Source organism: Platichthys flesus, chromosome 5 (genome assembly GCF_949316205.1).
Source record: "Platichthys flesus chromosome 5, fPlaFle2.1, whole genome shotgun sequence".
NCBI lineage: Eukaryota > Metazoa > Chordata > Actinopteri > Pleuronectiformes > Pleuronectidae > Platichthys > Platichthys flesus.
The window spans coordinates 19,282,471-19,305,238 of NC_084949.1; the positions used below are offsets into that span (position 1 = coordinate 19,282,471).

Below are 22,768 nucleotides of genomic sequence, written 5' to 3' on the forward strand. Positions count from 1 at the left end.
ATATGTGCTCAGCTCAAAGGTTAAGCTAGCAGTTGATACACACTTGTTTTTTTTGCAGTTAGACACTAAAAAGGTATAAAAAAATATAAAAGTGCAACTTTTTGCCTGTCATTTTATTTTTTTACGGCTTTCCTAGTTCTTCTGAAGTTTGGTGTGCTACAAAAAATGGAATTAAGGATGGGTATTAATACTGTAAGTATTGTAATGTACTGAATGCAGTTTATTTGAAAGCTGTTTATTATATCATTCCTGATATTGCTGAGATGTGGGTGTTTTTTTAATAAAATTTATATTTATTTAATGCAATCTGATTTGTTACTCCAAGTTAATATTACTATCTAACATGTTGAAACTTCTAAATGTGTATTTATTGATAACATTTGAAGAGATCTTATCAGGTTCACATCTTATTTATTTATTATTTATCCAAACAAGAAGAAACTGTGGTTGCAGGTACAATTATGAATTCAGAACAGATTTGGAGCATGTTAGCTAGACGTTCAATCCAATAGAAGGCAAGGCTGGACCTGTACATTTGCCACAAAAGAACTGCAATACATATAAAAAATAATTTACAATAAAAGGAGAATATTTTGTGATCAACCTTTAGACTTCTAATTTAAAAAAACAATTTGATGTTCTTAATTCTACTCAAAAGATCTACACCTGCTTGTGCTGTCAGTGTATTTGTATAATCTTTTTTCATTTCATTTTTCTTTTTTAACTAATGATTGGATGGCAAATGCAGATGGCACTTCACACAGCTGAGGAAGAGTTCTTACCAAAAATAAATCCAGCTGCATATAGATAAATCTTGGATGTGAGGAACTTAGGTCAGTCTCCATATTGTCTTCAGGGTTTCAGACGAAATGCCACTTATTCACTTTCAAAACAAAAATCAAAAGTATGAGCATACAACCATAAAATGCCTAAAAAAAACACAAATTTAGTTTGATTCACTCAGTGTTAACTTACCATCTGGAGACACAGGATGTGGGCTACCAAATGCTGGGGCCTGAGGAGTCACAAAATATAAACGAAAATTACCAAACCCGACATTTGTAATGTTTTACAAGCTATTTTGCTTATTATCATTTACACAATTTAGAAGTTCTCACCGACTGGACGACATCTCTGGCCTCATCAGCACTGCATTTCAAAGGACTCTCACAGCAAGAGATGTTTTTGCTGAACAGATAGGGATTGTCCATAAATAAAAAGTCAGTCCTGTTCATGCTAATCACAGAGTCAATTCCATGTTTGCCACAGATCCACTGCAGAGGCTTTACCTCCACCACCTTACCATTCAATCCCTTCACTGTTTGTCTGCTTCTGCACTAGTGCCCTCCAGTGCTCATGGGTGGACTTGATAATCTCAACTGCAAAGTCCTAACAAAAGAACAAAGATCAGACAACTCACCATTGGGATTTCTTCTGGAACAGTTCATTTCAGTCAAATTAGTTTGAAACATTTAAACCACTAAACAACAGAGGACCACGACTCCTCGTATATCAACTGTCAAGGTTTATTACTGTTAAGCAGTCTTGCAAAGGTCTCAGTACCTTGTCTTTGAATTGTCCATTGAATCCAAATTGATTTTCAGGCTTTCCATCGGGCACCTTGTATTTCCTGAACCAGTCGACGGTTGCCTCTAAATGACCAGGTCGGCTCTTGCAGACATCCTCTATGCCTTAAAGGACAGTAACATGTTGAACAGATAAGAAAAAAGGGACCCAGGATTTACAGATTGGTTGTTATGAATTAGACATAAATTTGCGTGCCACTTACACTCTGTAGTAGAGTTTCATCTTAACAAAAGATAACATTTATGACTATATATATCCTCCTGATGTTAATAGTGGGTACATATGCCCAAGCAAGTAATACATTTATTACACTTTTTCATTAAAACTACACAAGGACAAGGTCAGTTGCAGCTGAAGTAAACAAAACGGAGTTGACAATAAACATTACACATTCTAGGTTTAGGTTCGTCTGAAGTTACTGAGCTTTGCATGTACATTACAATAATACCATATTCAAAGTTTGAGACTGAGACTGGTTGGGCATCTTATTCCAAAAAGCTCTGCATAATTCCATTTAAACTTGTATCTTATTATGAAACTTTTCCTTTCTACTATGTCGTATCTTTTTGCTAATTCCAAATACAATTCTAATTTAAAGGTTTCCTGGACTGAAATTAATCATGGATCAGTACGGGACATTCTGGATGTTGAATATATGATCACACCCACTATTTAGATTTTTGGCCTCCGGGTCCTGAGCATTGATGGCAATGACCTTCCAGTCCATTTCTCCTTCGTCAATCATGGCTAAGATGCCAAGTACTTTCACTTGGATCACCTGACCTGGAAAACACACCTGAATGGACCAACACAATACAAATAGTTAATTGTCAATCATTCTCACAATGTGAAAAGGTATGTGTAATGAAGCAAGCAAAAAAACATCCTAAAAAATTCTAGGATTCATTATACAAACTGCTGCAGTCTTACCTGGGTCCCAATTTCACAAACGTCAATGGGATCATTATCACCACAACATGACGTTTCTGCATCTGTGTGGTTTGGGTCCTCCCATGTCTTTTTCAGGGGAACAATTCAGAAACATGAAAGAAGTTATTTTTTTTCCTAAAAAGTCACTAATTAAATAAATCAATAAAAATATCAGTCTAATGCACCTGTAAGCTTAAATTAAACTCTTCATTGTGTTCAAATTGCTGTATTGTTATTAGATATACACTAAATTCTTATAAAATATGCTCTAATGTGAATGTGAGCCATTTTCCTCACCTGTGGGAGAGCTCCATAGTTCCAGATGTAACCTTTATGTGGAAATATGTTGGCAACATATCGGAGCTTGCCTTTCTTCAAATCTTGTTTGATCGGATTCAGTGGTTCCTTTGTAGCAATCTGTAAAAGTGAAGCAAATATGAGCAATGGTAAATGTATTTGTGTGTTTGTACGACCACAAATGTATTTGTGTGTCAAACAAACATGACAAAAAGCAGCATCACGCATTTTTTATTTTAAAATAGAAGATTAAGATTTATCTTGATGCTACACTGACTTGGAACCAACACCTGTCCGCGATATTCAGCAAGGAAACTTATAAAATATGTGGAATTCTAAACTGGAATTTGTTGCAGCGGCAGCTCTTCAGGTTCAAGAAGCCTTGAATCATGAGGAATATCCATCATTCAGTTGTGTTGTTTCAGTGACCACACAGTCAGAGCTCAGCTCAATTGATAGGCTTAGTTTTTCCTCCACATGAAAACCACTCGATTGGACACGCCATCCAACAGAATAATTGCTGCAGAGGGCGTTGTTGCTCAGTAAAGTTACTTAGTGTAGCTTTAATTTCAACAATCAACTTATTAGCTTGTCCAATAATAAATAAAATAGCTTCGAGCTACAGCGATGCTAGCTAGTTGATAAACAATTAGAAATACACTATTAAAAATTAAATGGGGGTGAATGAAGTTAACATATAAGTCTGTGTAAACGAGCAGAGTTAATACTTTAACAATTCCTTTACTAAAGTAGAAGCAGTCGTAGTAGTATCAAAAGTGATACACTAGCTATAGCCTGTATATAGATTAATATAGATATATAAATATGCTATATAAATCTATACTTACCTCCATTTTAGCATTTGACCATCGAGGCACCTCTACAACCATGTTAAAGAGCACCTGAGAGTAAAGAAGACATCTTTCATTTAATCCCAGTATATGCTATGGTGAAAGTAAAAATGATATAAAATTGATCAAGTTGACAATACCTCTTTCTCATTACGCTTGGGTTTTTTTGCTGGTACATCATTGTCCTGTTAAAAAAAATAAGCTGCTATTTTGACTGTTGTGTTGTGATAAATATCAAAAAGCTGTCGTCACATTTTCTGCATCACATTTATCGAGCAGAAACCAGTAGACTTACCTGTTCCAGCTCAGCTATAAGTGGAATATCATGGAACGGCGAAACATATTTCCCTTCAGAGGTTTCTAAGGAAAATAAAGTAAAAAATAGAAATGCACGTGGAATAACAAAGTTATAGAAATCTGTGTGTAAGTGTAAAGATGGCTATTCTTTGGTCAGAATTCACCATTATCACACAGGTTTCCCTCTAAAGTCACTTTCAGGGCGGGAACCTCAAATGTTCTTAGCAACAGAATTAAGTTTAAAATCATATCAACATAGGAAATCTGATGAACTGACATTTCACCACTTCATGACTTGAGTCTCCAAAGTAAGCTAGGATTGACTCCAGCCCCTGTGATCCTAAAAGGACGAACTGTTAAGTAGTCCACATTGCTAATGTTTTCTCGGACATTATCAAGCCACCCATTTGTTCACATAAACAAATGATGTTGGGTAAACCTGAGGCTGTAGGGCCCCTGGGGGTCTTGAGCATGTGGGCAGTCAGCTGTTTGTAATCAAGCCTTGATCATTATCACTATTACCAGAGCAAAATAATAATGAAATGGTCAATGAAATCTTCAGGTTTGATTATAGAAAAAAAGGAGGAGTAATTAACCTCTGCATCACAATTCATTTAAGTTTAGCTTTATCTGATGTGTGGGACTGAATTGTACTAATGCTTTAGGGGAATGAACGCTTTGTGAGGGGTTAAGACGAGGTTTGACCGATTCAAGTAGGAATCTAGTTTTGGTTCGAATTAGGGTCAAGGAAATGTGGAGTGGAAATTGTATGTGTGTGTTTGTACATGTGTTTCTCTGGATTTGAGGACACATGCTTTTTAGGATTAAGACGAGGTTGAAGAGTTAACTTATTATTAGGTATAGATTGGGATAGTTAGGGTTGGGGCAAGGAAATGACTAAGTGTGTGTGTGTGTGTGTGTGTTTGTATACATCTTTCTATGAATTTAACGACATATTTTGATATAAAACCATCATTGAGGTAATATTGACTAGTTATCATTGCATCAAATTGCTTTTGGGGATTGATACAAGGTTAAGTAGTATAAGTTATAAAGTGACAATTAAGACAAAGGGTTAGGAAATGTGGAAATAACATGTCTAGTATGTGTGAATGCAAGTGTGTGTGTGTGCGTGTGTGTGTGTGTATGACCACGTGACCATTAAACAGGAAGTACAAGCACGTGAAAAACAAACCCTCTCCTTCCCATCTGCTTATGAAGGAGTTAAACATGTGGACAGTCTGACAGTAACAGAGCTTTAGCTCTCATGCTAACACTCAGCATTATAACAGTGCTGCGTGCTTACACTAAATAACCTCCAGTTCAGACGAGGTTACCTGCCCGGTGACTCCGGTGACCGGAGACCGGAGCACGGCGCCGTTAAACCTGTGAACACATGAGGCTCCTCCCGAACTCACGGTGATTTAACTTACTAAAATAGATCCGGTAGTCCGGAGAGTGAGGTCTTCCTCTCTCCTCTGCGATGTAGTGCATGGTTTTTCTCAGGTGATGAAGATGAGGAAGAGCTGCTGCTTGTGCGACGAGTTTGTTTCTGGAGACAGAAAACGAGCCGCTGACTTTCAGCAGGAAGCCGAGGCAGGAGCGCAGCGGCGGAGGCGTCATTATACACACACACGTCTTCTTCCTCCTCCGGTTCCTGCTTCCCGTCATCCAACTCCGCCACAACCACCACCGAGGAGCCGGAGGCTCCGGTCTGTGGCTTTCACAATAAAAGCATGTGCAGCCGAAAACATTATTTAAAAAAGATAATAAAATGTTTCAAGACACAGTGACTGAAAAATATGTTTAATTTTAACAACTGGTCAAGATACATAAAAAAACATCAGTGTGATAAAATCAGTTACGCCATTTTATTGTTTACGAATGTGAATATGTGGCAAAGTAAGAAATCTCCTGGTGTAGATACAATGACAAGGGTTCTTTTAGCACAATCCTGAATGTGCGATGTAAATCATGCTGCAATAAGTTTAGCATTTGTTTTTATCAAATGATGAGGGGAGAGGCGTGGTCTACCATACATAAGTGGCACATTCTATACCTATGCTTATCATGTATTTATTCATACATATTTATTTCATCTTCTGAGTTTTAAAACAACATATTCTGAAATGTGTTCGACTACTTATAGCCACTTGCCAGTTATAGCATTTCATTTTGACTAGTGTGCCTTTATTTTGATAAGGACATCGATAGCAAAGGAAGACAGTATTATTCCCGTTTATACTTGACAGTTCTTCTTTTGCATGCCTGTAACCCGAGTAGTGGCTTTATTTTGCTCCCACCTAGTTTATTTCAGACCTAGGCAGTAACTGCTGGAGTGTAACTGACTAGCGAAAACACATTTATCCTAATCATTGACTTTCCAGCTGAAATATAAACAGAAAATAAGAGGCAACAATGTCTATTTGTGTGCAATAACCGCATTTGATTTATCTTTAGTGCTTTTTACGACTGAAACGAAGGAAGAAAAACATGCAAGAGTTTCATGTGATCTTCTTTTTGTCCAATCAAGCTAAAACACATCAGACGTACCGAATACATTTTTCCATGGTGACTGGAGAATAGAGCAGCTTTGTTATTGATTTTGAAACTTTCCAGAAATGTGTTACTTTTGCTTTATTGCCCACTTTCTTTTGGTTTTACAACCTGGTGTAAACGGATTTGATGGTGGAAATCTTGGCAAATGCATCACAAGATCAAAGTCTGTACGTGGCCATGTACCATGAACAAACACACACACCCCAGTTGCCTTGATGTGTCTCTTTATCTGTACTGTAGGTCGGTCTCTGTGCAAACAAATGACACACATAAGAGTAGCCATAAAAGCTGGTTTATTAAAATACAAAAAGTGCATACTTGCCTTTGATAATGTTGCCATAGGGCTTTGAATTTCCAGTGCAACAAACCCCACAAACTCTATTTGTTTAAACCACAAGAGAAAAGTTATTACCAAGGACATTTTTCATGCTGCCAACATGTGTTGCCGGTGTGCAGCGGCTTAATGTTTACAGGTCAGATTGTCTTGAATGACAGTCAGAGTCCTTCTCTTTAGCTATTGTCAAAGGGTAAAGCACTCAATGGCTCGTTCACTGGTGTTGTCCATGTGTTCAGTTTTTTATTCTACCCTGTTTTATAGATTGTTTATCTTTTTCTCGTATTAATTGCTGTTCTTTCATTTTTTCCCTGACAAAACAAGGTTTGTCTTGTTATTTTTGTCTCCACAAAGATGTTCGGTTTAGTTGGGTATTTTTTATAAGGTCATTTTTTTTTTACTTAATCATTGACAAAAGCAGCTTATCCCAGTAACACTTATTTTCTGTTTACCACTATATTTCAAAATAAGTGCATTAGACGTACAGGTGTAGTTTTGTATATTTTCAGTTAGAATAATGAATCCATTTCTTGTGTTGAACAATGAAAAACGAATTGGCAACTATCATTACACTCGATTTGTGATACAAGTCAATGATTATGTCAACATGAAAAACATTCTCTATTTCCAGCCTCCCTCAAATGACGTTAAACATAATTTTTTTACAATTTCCTGATATTTTATGGAAAAGTATTCTTTAATCAGTATAAACCTAAAGAGGCTTTTTTAGATGTAAATTAAGTGTATACGTCGAGGTCAAGAGGAGCCACACCCTGAGGGACATGATGTCACAATAGCTTCCTCAGGGCAAAACAATTCATGCTGCCACGCTGACAGCGCACAGGAGATGACACTGTTTACCCTCCTGCATGTTTGTACCGCATACGTGACTCTTCAGTGTTTGGGTTACTACATGCACTTACGTAATGCTGCAAACGGGTCAGTTGTATTTTGGTACAAATGACAGTATTTGCTTGAGAAGATAATTCACAGGTAATAAAGTAATAATAATGGATACTGCATGTTTTTATTGAATGTATAATGTTGCTAATGTTTGATATAGTCTTGTGTTGAGCAGCTGTTATGTCGCTCTGAGACATGCATGTGGTAGTTAAACAGGTGTGCTGCGTGAGCACACCACACAGGGATCTGAGAACACAGTGTGAGCCCTCATGACCTGAGCTTCAATAGGGAGGAAATGCATCCATTCATTGTTCTGACTGGGACTCACAGTATCTGGTTGCCATGACCAGAAATCATCATGTGTCAGTGACTTACCTGTCAAACTAGTTTGGGCATTTCACGACTTCCACTTTATGGGTTATTACTAGAAAGACTATGATTTTGTAAAAGGAAACAAAGAATGTGTATAACAATTTGAGGAGTATTCAAAAAATGAAACAGAACCCAACCCAGAATCACAACCCACTCTTCATTCATTAAATATCATACACCCAACTCTGTTTAGAATCAGTATCGTTCAAATGCAAATGTTTATAATTCCCTGCCAGTTTTAAATGTTTATTCATGCATTTATTAGTTTCAATTGATACATTTTCAATTATTTGCTGAATCCATTATCTTTAGCTAACATGAGCTCAACAATTGACAGCTTGACTTGTTGAGTGGTTTATTTTTCTTTCAAGTTTAAACTGCATCATAGAAACTAATTATTTGATTTAGAAATTCACCCACTCCTCACTGTGTGATTGAAATCCCTGAATTGATAATTGTGATTTCCAGTACCTAACCTATTTACATAAATACTTCCTTGTCCTCTGTGTCGTTGTGAGAGATGATGTTCTTTTCATTCTGAGGACATTTTGTTTTTAGTCAGCGCAAAAACAAGACTTCAGCCAGTGGCCGTTGCTACGTCAGCAGACCTTTGAGGGAAAGTGGGTGGAAAGAATGGTCTTAAGGGAAGCAGCATAGCACAGCAGAGGAGAGGTGGGGCCACTATAGCTCTTATGACAGGTGGACACAGGGAGGAGCTACATTACCTGTGCAGAGCAGGCAGCCAGTGCACATTACACCTGTTGCACTTCGCAGGCTCTCTTTTCTCTCCCTGTCGCTCTCCGTTCTTTCTCCTGTCCCCTCTTCTCCTTGACTGGTCTGGAGGCACAGGGCTCACCATGGATCCCAAGGAGGCCACTGGGGGTGAGAAGGAGAAGGAAAAAGAGAAGGACAAGGTGATAAAGAGGAGGAACCGGCCTGTGTTCCTGCGTTACCTGGAGAGGAGAAAGACGGACACCATAGTGGCTGATGACATGGCCAAAGGTGACTTCAACCTGGGGACGCTGGTGAGGAGGAGTCAGTCTGACAAGACGGAGTACAGCGCTAAACTTAAAGGTACATCAGCTAATGACCTCCCAAGGGGTCACAACTATGGCAACAATCTACACACACACACATGAGCCACAAGTAGTCTGACACGTCTCTGAACTCTTTACACTGAAAACACTTTAAACAATTAAAACTAAAACACACTGGATATGTGATATTTTAGACAAGTATGTCCACTATGGATGAACACACACGTAAAGTATACACTGCTGCACAGCTCTGGATGCAAGGCACCTGTTGTGTTACCATGTGTTGAGCAGGAGATAGTCCCGGAGGGATGAAGGCTCATATGCAAACTGTGCACAGAGGAGTGGCTTTAGAAGAGCTCCTGACCAGCTTGTAAACAAGAACTGACACCGGTGACGTCTTGTACGTTGTTGGGAATAATCATAACTTTAGTTTCAAGATATTTTCGGCCCTTGGTCTTTCTGTTTGGTTCACACGCGTCAAAACATTTAACCAGCAGCGATTGGCCTTGAAAGTAAGAACAATAAACAAATAAATCATTGATGCTGCCTCATCATAAAAGATGAGAAAGTCATGCCCATGTTCATGGGAAAAACATAACTGGCTCACCTGCCCTCAGAATGCAGTCAGTCAGTGACGGGGAATGTTGCACTTCAGGCTAAATGATTGACATCACTGTGTCAGCAGGAAGGAAAGATTAGACAAAGTATGAAGGATTTCCTGTATCACTGGTTTCTGGGGTTTTCTTTCCAGCCAAAGGAGCCAAAAAGACTCTGGGTTCAATCGAATAAAACCTCCAGGTCACTTGTTGGCATATAGACAAACAAGCTGTCACACACAATTGCCTTATCAGCAGCTGTATTGACCTGAAATAGAGAGAATCTCTACTACTTGGCACTTTCTGTTTTTCTGACCAACCTGTACCGTAGTCAGGGTTTAAAAAAAATAACACTGGGTTGTTTGCAGTAAACCAGTCACCCACCCTCTTTGACTCCAAAGCCTCAGACTGACGTGCACCATTACGTAGGCTACAGTATTTACTCTGGTATTACCATTGCAAATATTGGCAGAATGATGGCTTCACTGAAACATGTGAGGTGTTGTTAATTGACTTAATGTGACTAAGACTAAAAGTGATATTTGATCAATTCAAACCTCAGTACTGATTTGGAAAATCTAGATTAAGAGACAATTCTTCCCATGATAGTGTCCGAGTGGCCAGCAGGAAAACTCCATGACTGTAAATTACATGATACTTTCCCTGAGAACACCCATCTCCTTTCAGCAAACAAATATATTCAGTTAATCATATTGTTTCTTCGGCGTCAAAATTATGATTTTATTTTTTGGTTTATAGGCTGAAAACTTCACTTTCAGGTGTTCACAATTATGTCGACCAGCAGCTAAATATCATAATAAAGTTTTGAAAATATAACTTGTAGGATATATATTTACAGGAAACATTTTTTTCTGTTTTACATATTTCACACTAGATAAACTACACAGAATAATCAAAAAGTGCTGTCGAAATAATTTCCTGGTTTGATCATTGGGCAATTAATTGGCAACTATTTTGATACTCTATTCATTATTTATCCCATTTACTATTAATAACCATTTTCTACATTGTAAAGAAATGCCCTGAAACTTTTGACCTTTTACTACTTTACTAAAAAAAATGTACGATCAACAGATGACTTCAGAAAATAATCTGCAGATTATTCCTCTGTAAATCATTTGAATAATCTAAAGAAGATGTAAGCGGCCTCACAGCTGACAGGCAGTATTACAGTGGTATTACCATTGCAAATATTGACAGAACGATGACTTCATCTAAAGAGGAAACATGTGACCTGCTGCTTCCCGCTCAGTTCTCATCTGCCTGTCAGACAGGTTGGTTGAGCTACAGCGCCATGGTAACATCATATCAGCGTGTGTCTAATTATTTACAGCATTATGACTAAATATAAAAGTTCAGAAAATGATTTACTAACACAGAATTCATGTTCAAGGACAAGAGTAAAGCACATATTCATATGTATTTGTTTAGCCACTAATCATTTATGGAGCGGGTTACTTTGTTGTTACTTTGTTGGTTTATGATGTTTGAGGACTGTTGTTTTCTTACAGTGTGTGTTTGCGTGTAGGTGTGTATATATTTGTCTTTCTATATGATTATGAGGACAAATTCAGGTTCAAATAATTGTTGTGAGGACATTTCCTTACAACTCCAATGGGCTTTTTGATGATTAAGATTTGATCGGATTTCGTTAAGTTAGGTTAGGTTTTATTAATTTAATTTAGGTTAGGTTGGATTAGGCAAGGTTAGGTTAGTTTAGGTTAGATTTGATTAATTTAGTTTAGGTTAGCTTGGGTTAGATTAGGTAAAGGTTAGGGTAAGCTAAATTAGATTGGGTTAGTTTGGGTTAAATTTGATTAATATAGGTTAGGTTAGGTTCAGGGGTAAGAATCTGTCACGGTGACTATGCCCATGCATACCAATGGTCAAGGTTAAGGTCAGCCATGAGGTTTTGGTTTGGCTGTTCACATTAAAGGCCACGCTGTGTCCTAAAAATGGCAGCTGCGCAAACCAGTGTGTGTGTATATGTGTGTGTGTTACCTTCCTTTGCCTAAATATACTTTATTGATCTTTAGGCAACACGTCAAAGTCAGTGGACTTGCAGGATTTACATTCACTGTGATAAAATCCAGCTGTGCACTTTGCTATATGGCAAAATCGAACATATCATTCCTCATGATGGCGATACTTGATACACCAGGCCTTGTTTTCTGTTCCGGGGGTTTCGGTTGGATCCCTTTCAATGGGCTGCACATTGAAAAGCCCTGTATCCACTTACATGGGAACTCCTGTGCCAGCAACCATTCCTCACCAAACATAATACTGGCAAAAGGATAAGTCAGCATAGTTTGAGACCTGCTGCTGAATTATACTGCAGCAGGTTATATTATACAAATTCTAACATTGTCCTAGAATGGAGGAATCTTTTCAGGGCCAATTTTGGAATGGAACAAATTTCACTAAGATTCTGAAATAATCTGTATGCCATTGCTCTTATCATATATATATGATTCTATTATAGTATAGTATATGCTTCATGTAAGGGTTACCCTCATCTGATCTCGTACTATGGGGGACTTTTCTCACGGGTGGAGGTTTTCACAGATTCCGGGGTCTCTTTTCACAGTGAATGCCCATGTTGACATGTGACACTTAATGATCCGGTTGAAACATGAATGTGATCCTTTTTTTTTTTACATAACACTCCCACTATAATGTGTTTACTGGAATTCATTAAAAGTGGTTTTCCACATTAAAACTAGAAACATGTTCAGAAGTAATTCCTGTTAACATGCTTTTTCCTGGAGCAACTACCAGGCACTGGCAGGTTTATTAATAACTGCTGCAGAAAAAACAACTGCACCAGCATATTCAGTCTCATGACAGTCGATGTGCTGTTTTCTAAACATGTTTCACAGTGTGACAGCCTGAGAGCCTGAATTTAGACAGAGACATAGATTTCAACTGTTCAATTAATACAATAAAAGTATGTAGGAAGTTCCCAGACTGATTGTACAAAATGTGGCCACATTTATGCCAAGTATTGAAATATGATCAGTGCCAAGTTACGAGGGGAGGATACAAAACATGAACATCGAATTCCAGTCCAATGATCCTTTAATTATGAATTATGATGAAGATTCTGTTGTTCTGGTTTTCACTTGTTAGAAAGTTGATGATTCCCAACTGTGGGTGTTTTTTCTGCCCATGTATCTTATATAAACAGATGAAGACAAGGTGTAACTACCCAGAATGTGATCAGAACACAACTTCTGAAGCATTCATAAGATAGTATTGAGCTCATTCAATATTTTACTAGACTTCAGCAAATGGCTCCAGCCACAGTTTACTCTGAACTTTTCTGATTTGTGTGAAAATAAAATGGAAACAAGCTGCAGCTGCCAAACTGGTTTTCTTTAACAGTGGAACTTCCTCATAGCACATTTGATCATGCATGCACGCAAAAGTGTATTTTTCTATGTACATATGTACTGATGTGTGTCTGTGGTCCCTTGTGCATGCACGTCAAGTAGTGTGCAATATGGATGTAGGTCACTCCAGGAAATGATACGGCACGCCTGGCCTTCATGTGGCCCGCATAAAAATGTATATGAGCCTGAAGTTGCCCACAAATGTGGGCCAAATAAAAAACAAATTTTAACCTTTTTCGGCAAACATGTGGCGCTTTAGGCAAGGTTTAATTTGTGAACCGAAAGTGGCCCATGTGATAAATGGTTAATGTGGCCCCTCTAGCACAAAAAATTAAATCCTTTGACACCTTCGGTTGACATGTGGTATATCTGTAGCATATTTGTGTTTTTCTATGTTTTTACAGTATAGTTGTCCTTGGTTCACCTTGGCTCTTTCATACACTATTATCCAGCCACTCCATCACTGATGCAGTATGTGGGCTGGATGTGGGTTGTGATGGATTAGGGCCAAATCTGGGCCAAAACAACATACATGGATACTGATATCCTGTTTTGAATTCTACTTGCTTATTAAAGTTATATGAAATATGTATGGAACACCAGGAATTATTTTACCTGACATCAGTAAATACAAGTTCTTTTTCCTTTTCTCAGCTCGGACCTATTATTTCTCAACTAAACTTTAGATCTGTTGTTGACCCATAACTGAGGACAGCACAAACAAACCCCAGGTGGAAATGCAAAGGGTGTGACTCGTCTAATCATTACCTGTATATAGCTGAAGTGGATGGTGTTTGTATTTGCAAGCACAAGTGTGTGCCTGTGTTTATGTATTTGTGTTTGTTTTGTGTGTCCCTCTTTGAATCAGGGTCAGCGTATATGTGCTTTCGCTCATGCATGTGTGTGTGTGTTCATTATCGCGTGCCACTCCTCTCACACACTCCCCCTCTGAGCAGATGGAATGCCTGAGCACGCCGTGGCATTACATCAGCGGCACAATTAGTTCTGTAACCTGACACAGGCCTTGCAGCCCTTCGCCTCTCTCTCTCTCTCTCTCTCTCTGTTTGTGTCTCTCTCTCCACTCAGAGGAGGAAGTGGTGCATGGTGTCGATTAGGCAGCAAGGAAGCATCGCTCTTCCCTGAGCAGACACCTCTGCCTGCCATGCAAATCACAGACCAGCCACAGACTGATTAGGCAGCAAAGCAATAAAAAAAAAAAAAATGAGCAGCGTGCCTGCTTGGCATGTTAAGTAAGGCGTTTTGGCGTCTGAGTCAAAATAATTAGATCACCGTGAAATAGCAACGGCTGCTCAGGCGTCAAGCGAATGCGTTTGCAGACATGTATGATTTTCCAAGCATACGCATCCAACAGGGTGTTTACTGCCATCCAAACACATGCACACACTCTACATGTGGCTTGAAATGCTGGCAAAAACATGACATGCTAGATTATACCACCAAAACGTACGTGTATTCACATCATTAGCTGTATGAATTTAGATTTGAACTCTAAAGCCTACCTCACAGTAATGTACCTGTAAATAGCACATACAATGCACATGATATTATTCACATCTTTGTTAATTTTATAATGTCTTTAAATCATGTTTTTTTTCCTCTCAGAGAAAATGACTCCACACGACCTGTCAGCACCCCCCTCTCCAGCCATGGACCCAGAGGAGGTCCGCTTGAGGAAGATGAACCGCAGGGCAAAGGTCATTCAGGAGCTTGTGGAGACTGAGAAGGACTACCTCACAGACCTGGAGCTGTGCATCAGAGAGGTGGTGCAGCCGCTACGCAACATGCAGGTAGGTGTTGCCACCAGGTTGTGTTTTTATCCTGATCTGTTTGTGTGTTTGTTGCCTGTTTGGTTGGTTGGTTGGTTGGTTGTTAATGTGTTTGTTTGGTTGGTTAAATTTTGGCACAGATCTGGACAAGGAGAGTATCCAGACATTGTTTGTTTACTTTCTTTAACATAACATTATGGAGCATGGGAAGGGAAGAACAAATGGATATTGATAAAAACAAACAAGCATATTTAGGAGACAGACATTTTTGGCCGTGTGCAATTCAGTGGACACACAATTCCAAACTCTGGATCTCGTTAATTTGTTTGCGTGTTACTGAGTTCCATTCAAGTGTTCGTTATTGTTGTATTTATAAATCTACATTTAAAAATGTCAACACTAGTGCTCCCCTAATTACGAATGAGTTAAAAGTGTCACTTGCTCATGTGGAACACTAGATCTGGCCAACCTTAGAATATAAATATATTCCATATCTCTAACCTAATTACTGAAATTAACCCCATCGTGACAATAACCTCTGACAAGAGTTTTCTATGGGAAACCGCTGGTCAAAGTCACGTTTTACAGTTTCCTTATGTTCTGTCAGGTTGTGGATATCGATCGGCTGTTCACCAACATGGAGACATTGTGTGAAGTATCTGCCGCTCTCCTTCACAGACTGCATGAGGCCCTGGCTGACCCTGATCCAGAAGCAGTTGTTATAGGTACTAACATTTTCACTGTTGGCTGAATTGATACTTTTTAAAATGTTACTGCGTCTGGATCCTTTTAGACCAAAAGTATCTCACGTCCCACTTTTTATTTGAAGGAGAAGTATTCATCCAGGCAAAGGCAGCTTTAGAAGATGTATATAAGATTTACTGTTACCATCACGATGACGCCAACACGTCGCTCAAATCGTATGAGAAAGAGGAAGAAATAAAGCAACATTTCACCACATGTGTATTGGCACTCAAGTAAGTGAAGTCACTTCCTTTAAATAATCGTCACATCATTTCAAACTTAACTTCCCAGAAATTCTAAATGTTGTGATTTACTGTTTATGATTGCTGATGGTGTGTTTCTTTGTCTTTATAATTACAGGAAAATTTACGACGAAGAGTAAGTATACCATGATCTTAAACTTATTGACACTCTTAGTATATTGTTATATATAGATCTGGATTATTGTGTTGATTTTGCAGTTTTGGTCTTGTGTTTTCTTTCTTGAATCTCAACATCAACATGAACATTACATCAGTGTGGCTGAACAGGGAATGTCACATATAATATATCAGCACTGGTCATCATGCATCAATGTGAATAAAACCTTTTACAGAAAATACTGCAGAAAAAAGTTTTTTTAATTCAGAAATGATGAAAATGCATCAATAGATTTATCTTAAACGAAAGGAAAAGATGCTTTGCTCCAAATTTATTTACTATATTACATTTAGATACCAGCTAATATGTCATATATACAGTATATTTATATGGCCATAAGTCAGCCAGGCTCTGACGAAGATATTTATTTTTACTATATATATTTAATATATTCTTGTAATTTGCACAGGGGTAAACCTAACTTGCTGAATATGGGTTCACTGCTCATCAAACCGGTTCAGAGGATCATGAAGTACCCTCTGCTGCTCGGGGAGCTGTGGCATGCCACGCCCGAGGACCATCCTGACTGCCGTCCTCTGCAGGAGGCGTTCACCGCTGCCAAAATCATTAATGTGAACATCAATGAGTTCAAGAGGCGCAAGGATATAGGTGAGATTTTCAGTTTTTTTAATTCCAGTGCATCATTTTTCTACCTCAGTCTTTCATGAAATTCAGTCAGGACAGCGCATGTCATTTTATATAATTTCTTTTTATCTTCATTCTGCCTCCATGTTTTATCTATTCTCAGTCATGAAGTATAAGCGGTTGGAAGATGAAGGAACATTGAGGGGGAAACTAAACAAGTTCAATTTCCACTCCATCCGTAAGAAAGGCGACAGGTTCGCCGGTTATCTCAAGATCCTCACCGGAGTTGAACCACAGGTAAAAATAAAGAAAGTTTTCACTCCACAGTCAAAACTCGATTAAAAAGATGTAAATTGAAATCACGAAGCTTGTTAACTTGATGGTTTAAATCAGTACCATGTCTTGCCTTGAGATATATTATAAATTTAAAGAGCTATTAATGGCATTTTCAAGTGTCGAAATATATAGAAAGTTACAGGCGTGATTTGGATTTTAATTATTGTTGTTTTGTAGGTGAGAGATGAAGTATTTGACAAAGAGGAGAAGCTGTTCCGATGTCTGGAGAAAGCCGTGAGGCAGCTAGTCAAGAATCTTCAATTTTACCAGCAGCACATTCAGGTAGGTGTTATACTTCCCACTGCAGAATGGGCATGTTCGATGCTGTTTCATCATTAACGTTGTAAACCTTTTTGCTGGTAATGTATTTTCTGCAGGAGATGGTGTCTGTAGCTGTCCAGAACGTCCAGGACATGGAGAACATTGTTAAGGATCCAAACAAAAATGGGATAAATGGCTCATTGCACAATAACGGAAATGATCCCTATAAGCACTTTGTGAGTTTTTTTTTTTGTGCTTCACAATAAAAAAGTCACCAGTTTTATTCACAGAACAACTGATGTAACTGTCCAGCTTTTTCCCACTCTTCCCTTTCCTCCCTGATTCTTCTGAGTTGGTGCCGGGCCTCACTTTGTTGTTCCTACACAACCTCTCATTCATCCTCTAACTGTGGGTCATCTGTCTTTTTTTTCTGCCTGTTTTATTAATCCTTACTCAATCCAGTAGCTTCCTCTCACCTTGCCTCTCAAGCTCTCCTCTCTCTGGATTGCACGTTGGTTTCCAATTCTAAAATGTAACTCCATCTCTGAATGGGACTCTTTGTAGAGCAGCTCTTCACTGCAGCAGTTCAGCGCTGCCCCCGAACCAGATCTGTGATGACCTTGACAAAATGACTCTAGACTCAAAGGCAAACATGCTCTTAGAGGAAAAGCAACACAGTTATTGTGCATGAAAGGGTTGTTTTGTGTCTGCCACAGTCAAAACATGACAGCTATAACATTCAATGCTTTCAGGTGGGAAGAAGATTTTATTTTTCTTGATGAATAGCACCAGCCATTGCCTGCACCTTGCTATAATAGACGTCTGTTATGTGTGCTGAACTCACACTGTAAGCTGAACAACATCTGTCTGTCTGCATGGAAATGATGCTGTAGCAGCTCTCTTGTTGTTATGCATTTAAGGTTAATGCACAATTTACTGGCTTTCTGTGTACAAAAGAGACACTGCTGCATGTTGGAAATAAGAGATTTAATCATAGAGAATATATAATTCTCGAATGCTTTAAATCTCTACTCAACTTCTGCTACCTGCCTGGTTTCTTCCTGCAGAAGGACGGTATGGAGCGCTTGGTCCTCGTCCCCCTCTCCTCCCTGCAGGGCATGTTCACAGCCCCACAGAAGCTCATCCAGAAACGCTATGACAAATTGCTGGATTACTGCAGCCGCCTCGAGCGCTCTTTTTCATCTTCGTCGTCCACCCCTTCCTCCTCCCCTGTACCGGCACCAGAGGACCCAGCCGGCCCGACCAGGAGGGACTACGAAGCAATCAACGCCTTGCTGGTGGAGGAGTTGCAGAGGTTCAACATGGCCGCATACACCATCCTGACCAACTGTGTGGTGTATCTGGTCGCCCTGCTTAGAGAGCTGATGGATGAAATACTACTACGGGCTCCATCCATGCAGCAGCTACCAGTAAGGATTCTCATCATAATGCAGACACCTTTTATTTTATTTAACCCTGAAACTCACATTTGCCATTCTTGCCTTTCCAGGCTCCACTGTCGAACATTGCTGAGGTGCAGAACAGCATCATGGATGAGCTGAATAATCTGACTTTTGTGAAAGATAATGCACAGAAGCTCATGGAGCGCAAAGTCAGCTTTGAGAGACAACGAGACAAGAAAACAACGGTATGAAATCATTCCGTATTAGAGGATCCACAGAGTCTGCACTATTCAGATCCCTGATCAGTTGTGTATATCTAGACTCATCATTGAACTCACATAAAAACAAGAGTCCCACATACTTTACAAACCATTTCAACAAATTCCAAGCCATGAACTGGCAGCTTCTCTTCCTATCAAAGAGAACAGCTCCAGGCTGATAAAACTGCGGCCCCTGGCAACCTAAAGCTGGTTACCGTCCCCTGAGATGTAGAGATGATACATGTGCAGGTGTGCACACATGCATACTCATCTGTACATGTAGAAGTGTGTTTGTTCATGGTCATGTGAGCAGCAGGTTGATTCCAGATCCTATACCTCTCAAGAGATTATTACCTGTTGCCCTCCCTAGAAGAATCTTGTAACCAGTGATATGCCAGCATGTGTCCTCACACGTGGCACCCACTTTGAATATTTACACCAACAGTCCTTTGTGTCGTGCTGTCTATACAGACAATCGAGGTGCAGCATCAAACGGAGGAACAGCGAGCCCGGTTGCTGACAGAATACCCCCAGAACCGTCTGTACCAGCTGAAGAGGAAGTGTAATGGCTGCCAGGATCAGGACCTCAGCCTGCTGGAGGGAGAACTGGTGGCCCTGCTGGAGGACACAGACCCATTGGGCAGCAGCAGCCGCTGGCTAGTTACCACTGGAGGCAAAGGTGTGTGTGTGTACTTATCTTTGCTACCTTTTTAAGAACTTTCCAGCATAAACACCAACCATGACAGGACTAGTTCACCTTATGGGGACCATAGTCCTAAACGTCATTTCTGAGGTCCTGGCTATGGTTAGGGCTAAGATGTGAACTGTGGTTAGTTTAAGGTTAGAGTTGGGTATGAATTGTTCATGGTTAAGGTCAGGTAAAAGGTCACAATGAATGGAAGTCAATGGAAAGTTCTAATAAGTTGTGCAAATCTGTATGGTGTGTGTGTGTGTGTTTGTGTGTGTGTGTGTGTGTGCATGAGGACAAAGACACTTGAGGCAGAGGTAGTAACTCTTTGACACATAAAATGATAAATCCTTTTTAGACTAATTATCTGAATGGTCTCCTTTAATAACACACCTGCATCTGTGAGAGGACTTAGGCTCATGTAGAAGCACCAAACTTTACTTTCTGACTCCGACAAGTCAGCACACAAGAATCAGTCCCAGCAGATCCTGTGATGTCATGGTTGCCGGGCTCCTCTTTGCCTGCCTCTGGAGATGGTTATCCTCAGCTTGTCTCCATCTCCCCTCCACATCTCACAGAAACACCTGAGATCCCGACGTCTTGTTTGGAATAAACCGCTCTGCGTTGTAAGCAGTGTTACTTAGAGTACAAAGCCTTTCCCTTTGGGTATTGAGGAGCAGGGTTAGAGAGATGCCGCTTGCGTGCCTTTCTGTACTCTGCAATAACAATTTCTATTTTATGAGCGTGAGGAGAAAAAAAAAAGGGTGTGTAGGTTTCTCGGCGTGTTCTTCACAGACTCGTCTTTTCCTGTGGGATTACAAGCATTCCCAGGAAGTTGTTGTTCATCCCTCTGTTGATATCCATGCTATGAATATGCTCATCTCATATTTACACACTCCTCAGGTTACTCGCTGTAACTGGATTTGATATAGTAAATACTGTGGCTTATGCTTACGGCCATAATGTGAGACACATAATCATAAATATTAAAAACACATTCATCCAAATGATGCACAATTTTCTTATTATTATTCTTATTACATTCAGGCTTCATTTCTTGACATTGAGGAGGAATTAGAGGCATGTTGTCCATCTTTATATACAGTCTCTGTGCTCAACCCACTATGGTAAATGTTTGCCTGTGGTGCTTAAAGGGATAGTTCACCCAAAAATGAAAGAATTGTAAAACAGTTACTTCAATTATATTGGATTTGACTGCAATGCTGTTTACCCCTGAAACTCAAAAAGTGTTTTGTTGACTCAAACAATTCACTCACCCCTCCATCCAGATTATTGGCAGTAGAAAATGAAAGAATTTTAATTTTTGAGTGAACTATCCCTTGAAATAAATAAATCAATTTGTGTCGCAGGCAGAAATCTCAGGGATGCTACTGTTTTGTTATTTTGGCCGAACTGACCCTTAAAAAATTAACAAGTATGACATCCTGACAAACTGTTGCTGTGTGTCACTTGTAGGTGCACAGGGCTACGTCTACTCCACATTCCTGAAGCAGTACAACCCTTTGAGGGACTCGCAGCGAGGAGGCAAGATGGTCAAAGAGCAGCAGCCGCAACAGCAGCAGCCGCCAACTGTCATGGTGGACGATGACTTCGATGACCTCAGCCTGTTTGTGTCGGGCAGTGGCAGCAGCAGCCTGCGAAGCTTCAACCTCACCACCACTGACAGTGGCTCAACCCTCTCTGGCCTACAGGGGGAGTCAGAGAGCCCGGAGTACCTGGAGGAGACATCGGACACAGATGCTCAGCAGGTGCGTGTGGTCGCCTCCAGGTTCTTGCAACATATGGATGTGACTTTATGATACGACATTACTTAGCAAAGAGTGTAAAAAATAATGGTTCAGATCAATTAAATTTTCACCTAAAGGGCAATTAAGGTAAACGAAAATTAAATGTTTTTGAACGTACATAATTGTGCTTACAGACCCTTTTTGAAAAATCAACATTAAATAATCAGAAAATAAGGAGGAACTGCATCAAGCCACACACCACATGTACTAATAAACAGTGCCCCCATCTGGATTGACAGGAGGATGCACAACAATGGAACTCAGTTGAGCACTTACATCTGCACAGGAAAAAAACAGTCCCTTCGTGAAACCACTATAAAATTCACTAGATTCAGGTTTTTATTGATCTGCACCAAATTGCATGAACTCATAAATATCAGTCCTCTAAACATGCCGGATTATTTATTATCCAGATCCATAATTATTCTTTGATGTTAAGAGTCAAGCTATCTCACAATAATGAAGACAGTGAAGATTAAATCCTGGATCCATTTAAAATGTAAAGGGTTCTTCCCTGACCCAAATTATTTCATAAAAAACACAAAAATATTTGTCTTTTCTGGGCCTCAGACATTTTATTGATGCGTCTGTTTCCACAGTTTTATGCCGTGTACGCATTCCACGCCCGTTGTGACCAGGAGCTGACCTTACAGGAGTACCAGCATGTCCGCATCATCAAGTTCTGTGACCTTGGAGGCAACAAGGAGTGGTGGCTGGCTGAGGCTAACGGACAGAAGGGATACGTACCGGCCAACTACCTTGGCAGGATGTCCTATGCGTAAAAATCAAAGAGGCCCTCTGTTTAGCTATAGGATTTCCAGTAAAACAAAACCATCCAGGGAACCAAACTCCAGAAGAACCTGTGGCATTTCAAACAAAACTGTTGGAAGTTAATTAACCCTGGCAGGTCCCCAATCTGTCAAAGGGTTGATGAAGGTTTCACAAAATGTGATTATCAGAAGTCTCATACCATAAGTGTTGATAAATAATCTGCTTCATCTTCAACGGCACCAGTAATCAGATGATTATGGATAATGATGGAAGGAAAATACAAGGCACTGTGCTGAGCACTTTTGTACATCAGTGTTGATCAATAATGAAGTGATGTATTCATGAAGTAAATTTTATATGTGAACTGATTTATAGATGAAGCAGAAGTTATATGTGAAATGATTTATAGATGAAGTATATGTTTTATGTTGAAGTGAAATGAAGAAAATATATATATATATATAGTGTCACTTATATTTGAACAGTTATGTCATAATACTGTATAAAAAAAAACTTTATGATAACTTGT

The 22,768-nt window shown here is 39.4% G+C and overlaps 2 protein-coding genes across 3 annotated transcripts; one reads left to right on the forward strand and one right to left on the reverse strand.

The window, feature by feature from the left end:
* Nucleotides 1-391: 391 nt before the first annotated feature.
* Nucleotides 392-5,630, reverse strand: ppa2 (inorganic pyrophosphatase 2). The gene is made up of 12 exons (XM_062387229.1): nucleotides 5,396-5,630; nucleotides 3,961-4,025; nucleotides 3,806-3,850; nucleotides 3,663-3,716; nucleotides 2,815-2,934; nucleotides 2,518-2,604; nucleotides 2,257-2,383; nucleotides 1,564-1,691; nucleotides 1,304-1,389; nucleotides 1,119-1,188; nucleotides 976-1,015; nucleotides 392-883 (listed from the first exon to the last, which is right to left on the reverse strand). The coding sequence occupies exons 1-12, from the start codon at nucleotides 5,583-5,585 to the stop codon at nucleotides 861-863; spliced, it is 1,035 nt and encodes a 344-aa protein (XP_062243213.1). The 5' UTR covers nucleotides 5,586-5,630; the 3' UTR covers nucleotides 392-860.
* A 3,225-nt stretch (nucleotides 5,631-8,855) lies between these two features.
* On the forward strand, nucleotides 8,856-22,763 carry arhgef38 (Rho guanine nucleotide exchange factor (GEF) 38). 2 transcript variants are annotated; one of them, XM_062388539.1, is made up of 14 exons: nucleotides 8,856-9,204; nucleotides 14,800-14,984; nucleotides 15,571-15,688; nucleotides 15,793-15,940; nucleotides 16,068-16,085; nucleotides 16,537-16,736; nucleotides 16,876-17,009; nucleotides 17,226-17,330; nucleotides 17,426-17,545; nucleotides 18,377-18,739; nucleotides 18,820-18,957; nucleotides 19,444-19,651; nucleotides 21,137-21,429; nucleotides 22,068-22,763. In XM_062388539.1, exons 1-14 carry the CDS (start codon nucleotides 8,988-8,990, stop codon nucleotides 22,248-22,250), a joined length of 2,430 nt encoding a protein of 809 aa, XP_062244523.1. In that variant the 5' UTR covers nucleotides 8,856-8,987; the 3' UTR covers nucleotides 22,251-22,763. The 2 variants fall into 2 exon arrangements, with proteins under 2 accessions (XP_062244523.1, XP_062244524.1); XM_062388540.1 differs by lacking the exons at nucleotides 16,068-16,085; nucleotides 16,537-16,736; nucleotides 16,876-17,009; ... (5 more) ...; nucleotides 21,137-21,429; nucleotides 22,068-22,763 and having other exon boundaries at nucleotides 15,793-15,944.
* The last annotated feature ends 5 nt before the right edge of the window (nucleotides 22,764-22,768 follow it).

Coding starts and splice junctions, on each gene's coding strand:
- ppa2 (XM_062387229.1), bottom strand. CDS start 5,585: ATGACGCCTCCGCCGCTGCGCTCCTGCCTCGGCTTCCTGCTGAAAGTC. Junction 2,935..3,662: donor GGTCAAATGCTAAAATGGAG/GTAAGTATAGAT, acceptor TCACTTTTACAG/ATTGCTACAAAGGAACCACT. Junction 1,189..1,303: donor AACAGTGAAGGGATTGAATG/GTAAGGTGGTGG, acceptor CTATCTGTTCAG/CAAAAACATCTCTTGCTGTG.
- arhgef38 (XM_062388539.1), top strand. CDS start 8,988: ATGGATCCCAAGGAGGCCACTGGGGGTGAGAAGGAGAAGGAAAAAGAG. Junction 9,205..14,799: donor GTACAGCGCTAAACTTAAAG/GTACATCAGCTA, acceptor TTTTCCTCTCAG/AGAAAATGACTCCACACGAC. Junction 19,652..21,136: donor AGTTACCACTGGAGGCAAAG/GTGTGTGTGTGT, acceptor TGTCACTTGTAG/GTGCACAGGGCTACGTCTAC.